The following is an 18,818-nucleotide window of genomic DNA, read 5'->3' as shown; positions in this document are numbered from 1 at the left end:
GTAGTTCAAAATTGGCGCAGAAGCGATGAATTTAACGGCCGTTGCTCTGAATTTGCATCACTTTTTACTCTGTGGTTCGAATTCAATGTTTTGGAAGTTTTGTCATATTTTGACAAATAAATAATTTTTATAATTTTTTATGATTTTTAATGCATTCTAACGCTTGTGTGAAATGTTTGAATTAAAATATTTTGAAAAATTCAAAATATTTCTTGAATGGAATTAGATTTTTTTCGACAAAATTTCAATAAGTTGCACAATTTTTTATGCCTAAAGGGTGATACGGTCAAAGCAAGAAGAGCAGCGTATCAAAATTTTGCTCGCGCATCGTGAAAATCCGAGCTACTCGCACGCAAAGCTGGCAATACCGCTAAAGGTTGCCAAATCAACCGTTACAAATGTAATTAAAGTGTTTGGGGAACGTTTGTCGACGGCCAGGAAGTATGGATCGGGGGGAAATCGGAAGCCGCTGAGACGACAAAGAGAGTTGCCGGTAGTTTCAAGCGAAACCCTATCCTCTCTCTCCGAGATGCCGCAAATAAGCTGGGTGTATCGTCTACAACCGTGCATCGAACCAAAAAACGAGCCGGACTATCGACTTACAAGAAGGTAGTGACTCCAAATCGCGATGATAAACAAAATACGACGGCCAAAGCGCGATCCCGGAGGCTGTACACGACGATGCTGACGAAGTTTGACTGCGTTGTAATGGACGACGAAACCTACGTCAAAGCCGACTACAAGCAGCTTCCGGGACAGGAGTTTTATACGGCAAAAGGAAGGGGAAAGGTAGCAGATATTTTCAAGCACATAAAACTGTCAAAGTTCGCAAAGAAATATCTGGTTTGGCAAGCCATCTCTACCTGTGGCTTGAAAAGCAGCATTTTCATAGCTTCCGGGACTGTCAACCAAGAAATTTACGTGAAAGAGTGTTTGAATAAACGTCTGCTGCCTTTCCTGAAGAAACACGGTTGTTCCGTACTGTTTTGGTCGGATTTGGCATCTTGCCATTACGGTAAAAAGACCATGGAGTGGTACGCCGCCAACAACGTGCAGGTGGTTCCCAAGGACAAGAACCCTCCCAACACGCCAGAGCTCCGCCCAATTGAGAAATACTGGGCTATTGTCAAGCGGAACCTAAAGAAGACCAAAAAACTGCTAAGGACGAGCAGCAGTTCAAGGCAAACTGGCTTTCTGCGGCGAAGAAGGTGGACAAGGTGGCTGTACAAAATCTGATGGCAGGTGTCAAGCGTGAGGCCCGGCAATTCGGATTTGGAAAAGCGAAAGCCTAACTGAATATTTTTCCTGAATTTTATACTAATTGAATTTGAAAAATAAATTTAATTTGATTTTTTAAATAAACGATTTCACCGATTTACACGCGTTTTCCCTTGACCAAATTTTGACCGTATCACCCTTTATATCCAAAACAATTTATTGACAGTTTATCGAATGAATTTATATGGCAAAAGTAGGCCTGAAGTTTTCTTTAACTTTTTTGCATATGGGGGTTAATGTTTACTCTGTTTTTGAAAAAAAAAAAAAAATAATTATCTAATAAAAATAAGAAAAAAGCCAATTATAAATAATTGAATTTAAAGATCTTCCTGTGTAGTTAAAATAAAGAACATCTTTGAGAGTACATCTTTTGGAGGTGCTTTTAAAGTTGTGCCTTTGGAAGAACTTCCAATTTTTTTTTGCTGGGATGTTTATCATGTCCTTAAAATACGAATGCGAATGTATTCTTAGAAGACGCATTTCTTTGATACAAAGTTGTTTCCTTGTCCAAAAGTCGATAATCATTTCAACATAGTCGTTTTGTCCTTATAGTTAAGTGATTCGACAAATTTGAATTTGTTTCCCAATATCAGTAGTTTTTGAATTTGTTTCCTAATATCAGTAGTTTTTTGTTCCAGCAAGGGGACTTCAGCAGGCCCTACTCTTTTCAGGAATTCTAGCCACATGCACAGAAAGCCCATGTTTGGACATGGTTGCCGCATCCATTTAATGCTTATCTAGAGCATGTAATTGTGGCGAAACCCATGTATTTTGGCTTTGTAAAAATAGTTTTCGAGCGGAGAAAAATGTATGGTGGCTGTGAAACCGTTTATTCAAATTTTGGTATCTTTTGGTAGAAGTTTTTCAACAATTAAATTATTTTTATGTATACTGACAATATGTGAAAAGTTATACAAATTTCAATGATATTTTGATTTATATAAAATCTGGTATGCACCAGTAACAATTATTAACATATTCTCCCCCACGTAAATTGACTTGGGAAATTTTCATAAATTTATGTGGATTCGACATCAATTAAGGCCAGTTTAGATATAGGTCGTTTGAGGATGCCGACACTTGTTCTAACATCTGCTGATCTTGATATGCCGTCTTTTCCTTTGTACAAATGGACTATTCGACCAAGTCCCCATTTTGATCTAGGAGCGTTCGTATCACATATGAGGACCAAACATCCCACATTCATGTCTTTAGTTGGTAGGCACCATTTCACGCGACGAGTGAGATCGGGGAGATATTCTCTTATCCATCTTGACCAAAATCCATTTTTTAAGTTTTGAGCCACTCTCCATTGTTTTCTCAAACTATTGAGTTTTGGATCGTAAGTTGCAGGTACTTGATTTGAGTTTGTAGTTCCTAGCAGGAAGTGGTTTGGTGTTAAAGGTTCCGGGTCGTGGGGAGTTACTGGAGTATGCGTAAGAGGTCTTGAATTTACTATATTTTCAGCTTCTAGTAGGAGACTGTAAAACACTTCGTATTTTGGGATCATATCTCTCATCAATACATGTAGTGCTTTTTTAACTGACTGTATTAGTCGTTCCCATGCTCCTCCTGAAGCTGGGTCGAATGGCGTATTGAAAAGCCATTTTATTCCCCAAAAACATGACGATCTTTTAATTTGGTCAAAGTCTAAAAATTCAAGTTCATTTCGAAGCTCTTTTTTTATACCAACGAAATTTTTTCCATTATCGCTTCTTATTTGAGTGGGAATACCTCGTCTGTTTATAAAATTTCTTAAAGCAATTAGAAAGGCATCCGTGGACAAATCGGTTACAATTTCCAAGTGTATTGCCCTTACTGTGAGACACGTAAGTAATGCTACCCATCGTTTTTCGTGTCGGCGGTGGAAAGACACATTAAATGGCCCAAATATATCTACTCCTGCATATGTAAAGGGACGAATAAATGGTGTTACCCTATCTGCTGGTAGTATCCCCATTTGTGGTTGAGTTGCGTTTGCCTTCCTTATTTTGCAAAGCACGCACTGATTTTCAATTCTTTTCACTAATACCCTAAGGGAAGGTATCCAATACTTTTGTCTCACCATTCCTATAACAGTCTCTGTGTTTTGATGGCATGTTTTCTTGTGATAGTATTCAACAAGTAAAAACGAAAATCTATGGTCTTTCGGGAGAATAATAGGTTTCTTAGCATAGTCAGACAGTATTTCGGCATTACCTAGTCTTCCTCCGACCCTTATTAGTCTTTGCTCGTCTATGTATGGACTAAGAGACACCATGGAACTGGATTTATCAATTGTCGTTCCTTCTAGCAGCTTTGAATATTCCTCCTGGAAATTTTCTTTTTGAATCTCTCTTACCAAAAAGAATTCTGCATGTTGTATTTCATCGGAATCCAATTCGTTTCCTTTTGTTGAATTTCTTCTTATAATAGAAGCGAATCTCAAAATCCAACCCATGACGCGTATTACTTTAGTGTATTTGGATGACCGATTTATGATGGAATTAACAAATTCGACATTTTGTATTATTATTAATGAAAATTTCGACTTTAAGAATTCATCACTTCTATCTTTTATGTCCAACATCAAATTGTCTTTTGGCCAGTGCTTTTCATCTTGTTTTAGAAAGTCTGGACCAGTTTTCCAACGTCCCTGTGGTTCGTAATTGTATGAAAATCCTCTTGTAGCGGTATCGGCTGGGTTCAAGGCCGTGGGGCACCAACGCCAGTCTGTGATTTCGGAATCCTCTAAGATTTCCGAAACCCTATTTGCAACATACTGCTTATACTTTCTATGGTCTGATCTGATCCACTTTATTACTGTGTGTGAATCACTCCAAAAGAAAACTTCGTTAACCTTTATACGGTCGTGACATGTTGTTATTGTTTGCTTCAATCTTGTTGCCATTACAGCGGATTGTAACTCTAATTTCGGTATCGAATGATAACGTATAGGAGCGCAACTCGTTTTCCCGGCTACGAATACGACGTCTGTCTTTTCTTTGTAAAGAACTCTCCAATAGGCCACAGTTGCCATGGCGTCTTCGCTTGCGTCGCAGAACATATGTAGCTCGATTTTCACTGCTGGGTCAATTGAAAAATAATACCTGGGTATTGCATATTGAGCGACTTTGTCCAAATTTTGAAGCCATTTTTTCCATTTCTCATTTATTTCTTCAGGCAAACTATCGTCCCATTCGACTCCACATTGCCATGCCTGTTGCATCAAAATTTTCACCGATATCATATAATCGGCAACAAATCCGAAGGGATCGAAAACGGACATTGAAGCACTGAGAAGTTGTCTCTTTGTAGGGATTACTTTCATTTCTAAAACTTCCTTTGGAACTTTGTGAAATTGAAGTTTGAAAAGAAATACGTCCAAGCGTGGGTCCCAATTCATTCCCAGAATTCGTTCAATGTGATCTTTACCAATATGTACAGTGTTATCGTTTGATATACCTAGGGTTAGCGCTACGGTTTTCGAATTTGTAACGAGATTATGCATAGTAAACCCCCCCGCTTGGTGAATATGTTTTATATTTTGAACAACCCTAATGGCTTCTTCGTTTGTCTCAAAACAGTCAACATAATCGTCGACATAGTGATTATTTATAACACTATACGAAGCTCGCGGGAACATTTCAGAAAACTCGGCCGCGTTAGTATTCTTAACATACTGTGCAGTACATGGGGAGCATGTAGCTCCAAAAATCATTCTCTGCATCACGTATGTCTTTGGCGGCTTGGAAGGATCTCCGTCTCTCCACAGGAATCTCTGAGCATCTTGGTCCGGGGTTACTATCTTCACTTGATGGAACATTTCTTTTAAATCGCCGCACACTGCAATTGGAGCTTGTCGAAATTGAAATAATACTTTAATCAACGGCTGATTTAAATCAGGGCCTGGAAGTAGAGCCTTATTCAATGAAATTTTGTCTACTTCTGCTGCGGCATCAAATACAAGTCGAAGCTTTTTTTTGGTTTCAGTTTTTACGCCAAAATGTGGCAAGTAAAAACATTTCCCGTTTCTTGTGGATGCTTCTTCTTCAGATAGAATTCTTGCGTATCCTTTGTCAATATATTCTTGTATTTTGTTCCTATATTCTTCAGCGTATTGGGCGTCTTTTCCCATTTTCTTTTCTACGAGTTTAAGGCGGTTGAAGGCCATGGCATACGTGTTTGGGAATCTTTCAAATTCATTTCTCCATAAGAGTCCAGCCTCAAATCTATCCCCTTCTTTTTTTACCGTTTGTCTAAGAAGCTCTAAAGCCCTTTTATCATTTGGGGATATAGTCGGCTCTGTATGGCGTATACCGAAAGTTTCAATACCAAAATATTCCTTCATTAGACTTTCTAGTTTTTCAAATTTATCAGGCTCGTCGAACGTATTTAGTGGCCGTAAGTGACAAGAAACAAAGTCCTTCTTGATATTTTCTTCCACTGGTCCATATACTAGCCAACCAAGTCTCGTTTTAGTTTCAATAGGTTCAGAAGGTGATCTCATCTTGGGTGTTTCAATCGGAACGGTTAGGAAGGCATGAGCAAGGCTGATAATCATCTTTGGCTTCACGTCATTATAGCTGGAAAAGGGACATTCGACTTTAGTTATCTTGTTATCAAATTTTTGCAGCGGCAAATCAATTTTATCTGTAGAATAGACATTTTTCATATTATAACGCTCGCAATCTGGACCTCTTCCACTTATTGTGATATCCACGATTTCAACACTTTCCCGCGATACCTGGCGATTAATCCATTGAATTTCTAAGACGTCTTTTCTACCTTTCAATCCCAACAGATTTTTTACTTCCTCGTCAATCATCGAAACATTTGCTCCGTCGTCTATAAATGCATATATTTCAACGGTCCGGTTTGAGCCATATAAACGCACCGGAATTATCTGAAACAATACTGATTTTGCGTTTACCTCTGCTAGACAACTTCGGGCTTGAGTTTCAACTACTTCGGTTTTACCTTGCTCCTTGCTGTTATGTAAAACTTCGTTATGAATACTACAACATCCATTGATTCCACACTGTTTTTTTGAAAAACAGTTTTTTGTCTGATGTCCAAATTTTAAGCACGAGAAGCATAGCTTCAAATTCTTTACCTTTCTCCATTTAACCTGAACTGGAAGGTTTGCAAATGTTTGGCATACAGAGAGTGACTTACAATTTTCTTTACAAATCGGACATTTTCTGTCGTTAATTGTAACACAAGCGAATTTTTTCTTAGCCTCCTTGGAGTTCATAGGCAGAGAATCCTTGACTATGTTAATTACTTTTCGGAGCTCTGATAACCATTCTGCAAATTCTCTGACAGTAGGCATGTGGCCAAGCTGAAGCGATTTTTCTGCCCACGATAGTCTTTTATTTGGCGGAAGTTTTGCTACCAGCTCACTTAGCAGTAATGGGTTGGCAAGGTGATGGTATCCCCCTACGGAGCTGAGGAATGCAGTCATGGTTCCCACCTTGTGGGTGAATTCAATTAAGGCATCTAGGTCCGAATCTTCCACGTTTGGTAAAGATCGTATTTTTTCTATCTGCGATCTTATTAGCTGTTCTGGCCTGCCATAAGACTCCTCCAGCGTTTTTATTATGTCGCTCACATTTTTCGAAGATGTTAGTAATGACTCTACCGTCTCTCTTGCTTTTCCTTCTAAGCAGTCCCTTAACCGCATTATATTGTGTAGGTCAGAGTATTGAAATTCTTCTGTGGTGGTTAGGAAAGATTCTTTAAAGGTAGGCCAGTCTTCCGGTATTCCGGAAAACTTTGGTAAGGGGTAGATTTTCTTAGCTCGATGTATAATAGGCTGCGATTCGAGGACAGGTTGAATTGTCTGTCCAGTTCGGTTGGGAGCCATTGGCGGTTGTTGATTTTGTTCGTGGTTATTTAAAGATAAAATTGTACTTACATTTTGGTTTGGTTCCCTAATTACTGATTGATTTAGTTCTCGAGAAATTTCATCTCTTACTTCTGCGCGAAGTGAGGTTAGTGACTCCCGCATTTGAATATTGTTGTTTTCAACCATGACTTGAATAGATGATATTTGACTCGAAAATAATAGCCTCATGGACTCGAATTGTTGTTGAAACATTGCAGTTACTTGGTTCAATTCAATATTTGGCGAAGTTATTGATGCAGGTGACGACGATGGTAAGGGAGGATGTAAATCGACCAACGGGATATTTGTTTCCTGGTGTTCTCTAGCTGGCGAGTTTGGTCTTCCACTTACTTGTTCTTGATGAGGGGAATCCTTTTCCGGAAGCCCTCGGGATGGTGAACGTGTCAATGGCATTATTGGCGAAAGACCCTGTAGTCTTCTACTTTTTCTCATAAATCTTCTACGTTAGAAGCAGATTGTTCCCAATATGAACAAATATCTTTATTTCAGTGATCCTTCACAAAAACAGATCCTATTCTCGTTTTCAAAACAAAATTTGAATAAATAATTGTTGAAAAAAACCAATCTTGATTTAAACTTGTGAAACCGTTTATTCAAATTTTGGTATCTTTTGGTAGAAGTTTTTCAACAATTAAATTATTTTTATGTATACTGACAATATGTGAAAAGTTATACAAATTTCAATGATATTTTGATTTATATAAAATCTGGTATGCACCAGTAACAATTATTAACAGTGGCAATAAGCATTTGAATGGTTCTCAAATACCGCAAACATTTTCTATCATTTAAATGATAGAATTTGAGACCATTAAAAGGTCGGGAAAATCATGTACCTGACCATTCAATTTTTTAACTTTTTTACAGGGAGCAAGTATTTTTATAGTTTAAGTATAGACATGTCTAGAACCATTACATGGCCATAAAGACCATTTACATTTTTTTCGTGACCATTTAATGTTTTAACTTTTTTGCAGCGAAAAGAATTTTATAAAAACATTGAGCAGGTACACACGATTTTCATTTTGCGCGTCAGTCGTGTGTTGATTGTTTCTTGAAATGGGCGGAGAATACGGATTTACTGTGTTTTGTGTTAATTTATTTATTCAGAAGTGGCACGTGGTTTTATGTGAACACAAAAAAGGAAAGTGTAATTGAAAAAATGTACCTGTTTTTTGTTCTGCATTTGCTATATGGATCATTTATTTTTATTTGCAGTTCATTGGCATTATAAATACAAATAAACAATGAATTAGTTTATAAATAAATAAAAACAAACAAATGAATTTAATTTTGTGTTTTCTTTTCTCAAGTGGCGTCCTTTTTTCGACAATGAAAAAAGTTTTTTCATGATGATCAAAACATTTTAGGTTGTGGCCATATTCTTTTAACTACACTGAAAAAAATATTTACATGATATTAAAGATTACGTAACCTACATTTTAGTATGCGAAATTTACAAAATGTTAAGGTCAAATTTCTTTAAAATAATAAAATTTTAATTAAAATAAAGTTTATAAGCTTTGCTTCAAAATTTTTTTCTTTAAATTTAGAACACAAGTTTTGTAAATTTGCGTCCCTCCGTTAAAGTCGCATGTCTTTGAACTAAGGCTAATTTTCCTTAAAGTAAAAAAACACAATTTTTAATTTAAAGAAATTGTCCTTAAATTAACTGAAATATTGAAACTTTAGATTTAAGATAAAAGCGCTTCAAATATAGGCTAAGACTTATGTTAAGCGTCTTGGGTTTAAAGTTTTTTGTTTGGGAATTAAGAAAACATTTGTTTACTTTGAAGTATCCGTTATAATTTGGATTTTTAAACTGGCATTTGTTGGTACGTGAGCACCTTTATAAATAGACCGCGAAAAGAGAATGAAAATTTGATAAATGAGATCTGTATCCTAATTTTAATTTTATTGGTCCTAGATTTAAAGTCAGATAGGTCGCTAAAAAGTTTCTTTATTTTAAAGAAGCCGCATCTTTGGCTCGGAATCAATACCAAAATCCTTAAGGGAAGGTCAAAATCTTTGAATCCAAGTAAACTTTTCTTGAGTGTAGGAGAAAAACATTTTTAATGAATACCATAACATTTCAAATCATGACCATTGTCTTTTCATTCAAACAAAATTCTTTTTATCAATATAATAACATTTTAGATGAGGACAATTATATTTTTCTTAGATCCATGTTCACTGAGCCAACATGGTTGCAGGTTAAAATGTTACATGGTCGCCGCAAAAATAGCTCCTATCATATTATTTTGCTTTTCCAATATGATTGTGACAATCATGTTTCTTCTCTGCGAGCACACAAACACTCCATGTTAATAATATCTTTTGAGTCAATATATTTGAAATTTTCATTGAAGGTGATCCAGCGATAAAAACTGTGTAACGCATTGTCGGAACAATGATACTTCAAATTTCAGAATTCACACTGTATCAAATTTTATTACAATGTTTATCAAATGTTGTTGAAATAAGCCACATCTCAATGAAAAATGTTGTGTTCGGCCGGAACCATTGTACACTGAAAAAATATTTACATAATATTAAAAATATGCGAACTAAATTTTAGGATGTGCAATCTACAAAATATTAAGGACAACTTTCTTTAAAATGATGAAATTTTAAACAAAATAAAATTTATAATCATCACTTCAAAATTAATTTTGTTAAATTTAGGACAGACATTTTGGAAACTTGCGTACCACCGTTGAAGCCTCATGTTTTTGAATTAAGTCAAATTTTACTTAAAGCAAACACCATATATTTGATTAAAAAAATCGCCCTTAAATTCGCTGAAGAATCTTCTTAAGATAAAAACGCTTCAAATACACAGAAAAAAATCGCGAAAATGTTTCCAATTAAAGTATTAATTGAATTTTAAAAAATATTCAATTAATTAATTTAACATATTTTTAAATGAAACAAAAACCAATCACAAAAATTAATAGTATCAATTAATTTTTTAACTGACGATTAATTTTTTAATTGATACTATCAACCCGGTGATTGCAGACATTTCAATTAAAAAATTTATTGAACCAATTGAAGACAAAAAATATTTTTTGTTTTGTGTGTGTAGAGAATGAAAATTTAATAAATAAGATCTGTATCCTAATTTTAATTTTAATGATGCTGATTTAAAGCCAGATATGTCGCTAAAAATGTACTTATTTTAAATAAGTCGCATCTTTGGCTCGGAATCAATAACAAAATCCTAAGGGATCGTCAATGTTACGAGGGGTTTATCTTCTTCTTTAACCTAAACAAGCAGTGCTCAATTTTACCAATAAATTGAAATCTGTATTCATTTGAATTTCGAAATTATCAATGTTTTCAGAAAGATTATTTATTATCTTATCCTGCGAAATATATGAACATGGTTGGCTTACATTGAAAAAAATATTGTCTTGAGGTCAAAGATTTTATGTCTCTAAAATATAAAGTTAGTTTCCTTGTCCAAAAGTCGATAAACTGTTCAGTGAAGTCGTATTATTCTTATAATTAAGTGATTTCACTTAAAAATGGGTATCATAACATTAAAGAAAGAATGTTTGTGCTAAGGTCAACTTGACTTTAATAATTCAGAAAATTCTTTAAATTTAATGAAATTGTCTTTAAATTTTTTGTCTTTTTGCATCTTGACTACAAAGCAAAAAATCGTTCAAATATAGGACATGTTTTTCAACACTTTATTTTAAAGACGTTTTTTACTTGAAACATAGCATAATTTCTACTGGAAGTCGAGTCTTAATTTTGAAACTAAAATTGTCGTTAACTCGTTTTTAAAGGGCTTTGACAGCATATGTAGAAAAAAAGGTGAAAAAGCGAAAAATTAAAATTTACTTCCTAGAAGCAAGTACACAAAACCCTAATTTAAAAGAGAATTGTGTCTTAAAAGTATCCTTACTTATATTCTCCGCTTCTTTGCCTCGGAATTAATACCAACATTTTTAAGGTAAAGACAAAATCTTTGGAATCGGACATGCTTTTTTTTTCAGTGTAGTTAATATAAATTGTTCCATAAAAATGCGATATGTTATAAGAAATAGTCTCTCATTAAAAAAAAATATAGGAATACGCAGAGGATCAGGCTCGGCTAGTTTAATATATTTAGTAATACTTTTTGGTATTATTTTCCATATTCAAAAATCGAAGTATAATTTGGCCTTGCTTTTACGATTTAAATTCAATAGATTAAATTAAATATAACATTTCAAAACACACAGAACTTTACAATACCATAGGTTAGGTTAGGTGGCAGCCCGATATATCAGGCTCACTTAGACTATTCAGTCCATTGTGATACCACAGTGGTGAACTTCTCTCTTATCACTGAGTGCTACCCGATTCCATGTTAAGCTCAATGACAAGGGACCTCCTTTTTATAGCCGAGTCCGAACGGCGTTCCACATTGCAGTGAAACTACTTAGAGAAACTTTGAAACACTCAGAAATGTCACCAGCATTACTGGGATAATCCACCGCTGAAAAACTTTTTGGTGTTCGGTCGAAGTAGGAATCGAACCCACGACCTTGTGTATGCAAGGCGGGCATTCTAACCATTGCACCACGGTGGCTCCCGTAAAATACCATAACCCAAATAAAAAAATATATTATAATTAAATAAAAATGTTATCTCTTGCTAAGACGGGTGTTCTACAAGATACACTCAAAAAAAGTGAACCCTCCACTTCACTAAAGCCCAGTTAACTTTATTTTAGTACAAGGAACTGTAATATTTGGAGTTCCCTTTACTCTAACAATTTTTACGTAGGTTAGTTAAATAAACTAACAAATTATAACAAATCAAGCACAAAGATTTATTAAATTCGTACATCTCACAAAATAGTACATAATTTCTTCAAATTTGTAAATTTTACTACAAATGCGCCCATTTTGAAATTCGTATGGCACTAAGACATTCTTGCAATCATGAATTTCAAGTGAAAAAAAAAAACAAGTATATAAAGCAGTAAGTTCGGCCGGGCCGAATCTTAAATACTCACCACCATGAATCAAATATTACAGTTTCCTGTGAAAATTTCAGGGGGATTTGATGACAAGCAGATCAGTTCAACCAGTACACTTCCTGAAGATAAATTCATGCAAATTTGAAAAAAAAACTATGGTTTCTAAAAGCCCAAGAAGTAAAATCGGGAGATCGGTCTATTTGGGAGATAAACCAAAACATTTTCGGCTCTCATATTTAAGGTCCTAAAATACCTCTAGATTTCTCATTTCAGGCAAATTAGATAAAAACTACGGATTCTAGAAGCCTAAAACATAAAATCATTTCATGTACACCTATTTATATTCCTAAAAAGATTTTCGATTTCAGGCAAAGTGGACAACAATTACGATTTCTAGAAGCCCAAAAGTAATATCGGGAGTTCGGTCTATCTGATGGCTATATCAAAACATGGACCTATGCTCACCATTTTCGGCGTACCTTTTTATAGTCCTAAAATACCTCTAGATTACCAATTTGAGGCAAGTTGGATAAAAACTACGGTTTCTATAAGCCCAAGAATAATATCTGGAGATCGGTCTATATGGGGGCTATACCAAAACATGGACCGATACTCACCATTTTCGGCACACCTCTTTATTGTTCTAAAATACCTCTAGATTTCCAATTTCAGGCAAATTGGATAAAAACTACGGATTCTATAAGCCCAAGACCCCATATCGGGAGATCGGTCTATATGGGGGATATACCAAAACCTGGATCGATTCTCACTTTTTTTAGCAAATCTCTTTATGGTCCTAAAATACCTCTAGATTTCAAATTTCAAGTTGGATAATAACTACGGATTCTAGAAGCCCAAGAAGTAAAATCGGGAAATCGGTCTATATGGGGGCTATACCTAAACATCAACCGATAGTCACCATTTTTGGCACACCTCTTTATGGTGCAAAAATACCTCTAGATTTTCAATCTTAGACGAATTGGATAGAAACTATCGATTCTAGAAGCCCTAGAAATATAATCGGGAGATTGGTCTATATGGGGGCTATATCAAAACATGGACCGATACTCACCATTTTTGGCACACCTCTTTGTGGTCATAAAATACCTCTAGATTTCCAATTTCAGGCAAATTGTACGCAAACAATTATTAAATTCATGGAACATTTCTTAAAACGTAATAATTCCACGAACTAAAATAGAAATAAAACGGCTTTAGTGAAATATAGGGTAAAATTAAATTAGAGCGCCTAAAAGTTAACTATTCTAAAATAAATCTACACTCTTCGCATCATGATTCCGGTACACCCTGGGCTTTTGCTTTATAGAAGTCTTTCTATGGATTGCTTTAACGTACTAATTTATGTATTTTCTGTAGTCTCAAAGAAGAGGAAAGCATTTAAATATTTCAGCTTAGTAAGAGATACTCTGGCATATTAGTCAAACGTTTGCATTCCTGTGCGAGTATAAGATTCAAATGTAGAGTAATGAGGGAAGCCATATGTCACTCAGCGGATATCCTTCCTTCCAATCGGTATGTAGGGAGAAGTGTCGAGGTATTTGTACCTAACCGATTATTTTAAAACATTTAGTTGCATTCAATATCATAATAACATAAACTAGTTGTGCTTCTGATCTACACCTATAAAAAATGTCTTCGAAATTAAAGGGAAATAATTTCACCAATTTAATGTACCCATTTTATTTCCATTAAGATCCAAATAAAATTACTTGATTCAGTAAAAAATTCTTTAAACACTTCATACACTACACCCAGAAAAAAGTGCCTTCGAAACTAAAGGAAAAAATTTTCATCAATTTAGTTTAGCTATTTTATTTCGATTAAGTTAAATTTTTGTGTGAAATAATAAAATTTACTTGTTTCATTAAAAAAATCCTAAACTGAAAGCAGTTAGGAATAGTTCATTAACTACCCAGCAAAAAAGCGTCGCCAAAAAAGTAATGAAAATGTTCTTTTTGGATCCGGAAGTGGTGCAAAATTGACGCAGAAGTGATGAATTTAACATGGGCTTGTCATAGGACGGATATCCTCCACTTCTACAGCCGTTGCACTGAATTTGCATCACTTCTTTAGGTGTGATCCGAATTCAATGTTTTGGATGTAAATTTAAAAATTCTGTGATATTTGGTCAAATAAATATTTTTTTATTTTTTTTTTATAATTTTTGATGGATTCTAACGCTTGTCTGCAAAGATTGGACTTAGCATTTTTTCGACACAATTTTAATAATTTGTACCATTTTATGAATTCTTTCTCTGTTTTTAACCTATTTGAAACAAAAAAATTAAAATTACCCATTAAAAATATGAAAAAAACATGTTATAAGAAATTGAATTAAAAGAACTTCCTTGTTGTTAAAATGAAGAACATCATTGGGAATATATCTTCTGGAAGTGCTTTTAAAGTTGTGCCTTTGGACGAACTTCCAAATTTTTTTGCTGGGTAGAATAGGGCATGGAATTTTATTTCTTCGCTTGATATAAAAATTTACTACTGAACAAGAAAATTTTATTCACTGATAACAAAGCATTCGTAAAAATAAACAAAAACCGATCTAAAACCAAGTTTCCTCAAATGTAGTAAAATTTCTTATAATTCTGACTTTCTTTATTATAGAAAGCTTATCATACATACGAATAACACTTGGCATAGAAAAATATTTTGGTTCATTCGTACTAAGAAGTATTCAATCCTTTCAAAACTTTCTTTTATCTACCTGTAATCGATATGTTTGCGCGTGGGTTTTTTTAGTTGGAATCGTGTTGTTATGGTATACGGAGAGATTGTTAAAAAATAATTTAGTAAAAGAGAAAAAAAGATATTTGTTATATTAAATTAGTGAGAAAATGTTTCGTTTTTTTTTTTGAAAATTATTAAACATAAACAACAAACAATAAGTCCATGAATGTTCGTGATGGTGTATAAAGAAAGAAAACACCAGAAGAATAACAATCCCCTCATTCGTATTCATTTTGGAATCTTCAATTATCAGGTAACATTCAGTTATGCTAACCTTTTGTGAAAAAATTAGTTTATGATTTTTTACACTGAAAAAACAGTGAACCCACCAGGAATCACTGTTTTTAGAAAATTTTTAATATTTTTAGAAAATTTTAACTAAACACTATTACAAACGTTGGCATCACGCCGATGTCATAAAAATAAGTAAATATTTTTCGACAAATTCAAGAAAATTTATTAGACATAACTAAGTTTTTCACTTGTTAAAGAAAATTTTGTAGTTTGAAGGAAAAACTTGAAGTTCAAAATTGCAAGAATGTCTTTAGTGACATACGAAGTTCATAATGGACGCATTTTTGGTAAAATTTACCAATTTAAAGAAATTCTGAACTATTTTGTGGAAGACACGAATTTAGATAATCTTTATGTTTGATTTGAGTATATTTTTTTCCTCGGTTTTAGTTAATTTAACTAACGTACACAAAAAATTATTAGAGTAAAGGAAAATTTCTCCAAACATAATAATTACATGAACTATAATAAAGTTAAATTGGCTTTAGTGAAATAGAGAGTTCACTTTTTTTGAGTGTATATTTGTAGGTATTGAAATCGTCAAAGGAGGACAAAATAGTTAGGCGGCAACTTATTAAAAGTGGAAGGTACAAGAAGAAGAAAAATGCGTTTAAAGTTGATAACATTACATGGAAATTGGAAATAGTGGAATAATAAACTAATATTTCAAGGCCAATCGATGATGTTAATTCTTAATAAATTATTCAATATATTAAAAAAACATGTCTTTTATTGAAGAAAAAAAATGCCTATATAAATAAATAAAACTGTATTTAAAAACGAAGGTAAGCAGTTCTAATTTTGAAGTAAAAGGTTTACCACAAATACACGCACAGAAAAACCATGTTTGGACATGGTTGCCGCATTCATTTAATGCTTATCTAGAGCATGTAATTGTCGCGAAAACCATGTATTTTGTCTTTGTAAAAATAGTTTTCGAGCGGTGGCAATGAGTATGGTGGCAATAAGCATTTGAATGGTTCTCAAATACCGCAAACATGTTCTATCATTTAAATGATAGAATTTGAGACCATTACATGGTCAGGAAAATCATGTACCTGACCATTCAATTTTTTTTTACTTTTTTTTAGGGAAAAAAGTATTTGTATAGGTTACGTATAGACAGGTCTAGGACCATTACATGGCCATAAAGACCATGTACATTGTTTTCGTGACCATTTACTTTTTTAATTTTTTTGCAGTGAAAAGAATTTTATAAAAACATTGAGCAGGTACACACGATTTTCATTTTGCGCGTCAGTCGTGTGTTGATTGTTTCTTGGAATGGACGGAGAATACGGATGTACTGTGTTTTGTGTTAATTTATTTATTCAGAAGTGACACGTGGGTTTATGTGAACACAAAAAAGGAAAGTGTAAATGAAAAAATGTACCTGTTTTTTGTTCTGCATTTTGCTATATGGTATCATTTATTTTTATTTGCAGTTACAGTCTGCGTTTGTACATTTGATGGGCACGATGTAAATATGGAATAATTACTTATTGTTGACATTGAAATAAAACAGAGTGTGTAAAAATATATGATGTTTGCATGAACGGCATTATAAATACAAATAAACAATGAATTAGTTTATAAATAAATAAAAACAAATAAATAAAGTTAATTTTGTGTTTTCTTTTCTCAAGTGGCGTCCTTTTTTCGACGATGAAAAAAGTTTTTTCATAAAGATCAGAAAGAAACATTTTAGGTTGTGACCATGTTCTTTTAACTAGAAGAATAACGTTTTTAATGAATACCATAACATTTTAAATCGTGACCATTGTTTTTTCATTCAAACAAAATTCTTTTTATCAATATAATAACATTTTAAATGAGGACAATTATATTTTTCTTAGAACCATGTTCACTGAGCCAACATGGTTGCAGGTTAAAATATTACATGGTCGCCGCAAAAATAGCTCCTATCATATTATTTTGCTCTTCGAATATGATTGTGACAATCATGTTTCTTCTCTGCGTGTATGTAAGATTTGTCCATATGAATGAAAAAAGTTCAATAAAATCATTCCATATATGAATTCAATTCAGTTAATTTTTTTCATTCTGTAGTATAGTGGTACATAAATATAGGAAAATATTAACTAATATAAGGAATGCGTTCCAACTAATGTCTACGAAAATTACATCGTTCAAATAAATAAAAAGTTTTTGGCGCTATACGAAGTTCAACTTTCTTCACAATGAGTTCATTTTAACTTAAAGAAGGGGTCACTTTATTTTAAGTGTTCTGCGCTTTTACACTGAAAACAGTGAACCCACCAGGAAGAAAAATTTCGGTTAATTTTAGAAAATTTTGAATATTTTTAGAAAATTTTAACTAAACAGTATAACAAACGCTGGCATCACTCCGATGTCATAAAAATAAGTAAATATTTTTCGACAAATTCAAGAAAATTTATTAGGCATAATTAAGTTTTTTCATTTGTTAAAGAAAATTTTGTAGTTTGAAGGAAAAAATTGGAGTTCAAAGTTGCAAGAATGTCTTTAGTGATATACGAAGTTCATGATGGACGCATTTGTAGTAAAATTTACAAATTTAAAGAAATATTGAACTATTTTGTGGAAGGCGCGAATTTAGTTAATCTTTATCCTTCATTTGTGTTTTTTTTTCTCGGTTTTAGTTAATTTAAGGAAACTTTCTCCAAACATAATAACTTCATGAACTAAAATAAAGTTAAATTGGCTTTAGTGAAATAGAGAGTTCAATTTTTTTTGAGTGTAGGCATGTATATATTTGTTTTATGTGATCTCTTAGACAAACAAATATCGTTTTCCATTTGTTTTTCGCTGGAAGAAAGTTTGTTTGGAAGAAACGTATATACTTTTTGTGATAAACGTTGATTATTTTACAGGATGTTACTGGATAATTTCATCCTCCCACACATCTTTCTTACTTATACGACGTTTTTTAGTTCTTACCGCCTTTTTCTGTAATGTAGAAGAAATTATTCCATTTTATATATTTTTTTTTTTAAATTTAACTTTGTCCTGGACGGAGAATCGAACTGCTAACCATACAGTTTGTAATCCAATATACTATACACGGTAGAGGTGTGGACGTGAGTACTATTTTACCCACGCTTACGCACACTCACGGCGGAAAAATTCTTCTCACGCACGATATTGTTTTGTAGGGCTCACGCACGCTCACGATAACAAAATTTGTACTTACACTCAAAAAAAAGTGAACTCTCTATTTCACTAAAGCCAATTTAACTTTATTTTAGTTCATGGAATTATTATGTTTGAGAAAGTTTCCTTTACTCTAATAATTTTTTGTGTACGTTAGTTAAATTAACTAAAACCGAGGAAAAAAATATACTCAAATGAAGCATAAAGATTAACTAAATTCGTGCCTTCCACAAAATAGTTCAGAATTTCTTTAAATTTGTAAATTTTACCAAAAATGCATCCATCATGAACTTCGTATGTCACTAAAGACATTCTTGCAATTTTGAAAACCAAGTTTTTCCTTCAAACTACAAAATTTTCTTTAACAAGTGAAAAAACTTAGTTATGTCTAATAAATTTTCTTGAATTTGTCGAAAAATATTTACTTATTTTTATGACCTCGGCGCGATGCAAACGTTTGTAATA

General features: G+C 33.4%; 1 protein-coding gene across 1 annotated transcript; it reads right to left on the bottom strand.

The window, feature by feature from the left end:
• Window positions 1-2,296: 2,296 nt before the first annotated feature.
• LOC142231190 (uncharacterized) lies at window positions 2,297-7,561 on the bottom strand. The gene has a single exon (XM_075301812.1). The coding sequence runs from the start codon at window positions 7,559-7,561 to the stop codon at window positions 2,297-2,299; it is 5,265 nt and encodes a 1,754-aa protein (XP_075157927.1).
• Between the last annotated feature and the right edge of the window lie 11,257 nt (window positions 7,562-18,818).

Source organism: Haematobia irritans, chromosome 1 (genome assembly GCF_050003625.1).
Source record: "Haematobia irritans isolate KBUSLIRL chromosome 1, ASM5000362v1, whole genome shotgun sequence".
NCBI classification, from domain to species: domain Eukaryota; kingdom Metazoa; phylum Arthropoda; class Insecta; order Diptera; family Muscidae; genus Haematobia; species Haematobia irritans.
This window is presented reverse-complemented; position numbering and strand designations above follow the sequence as displayed.

Bases quoted from the DNA above. Each gene is read 5' to 3' on its own strand.
- LOC142231190 (XM_075301812.1), bottom strand. From the start codon at position 7,561: ATGCCATTGACACGTTCACCATCCCGAGGGCTTCCGGAAAAGGATTCC.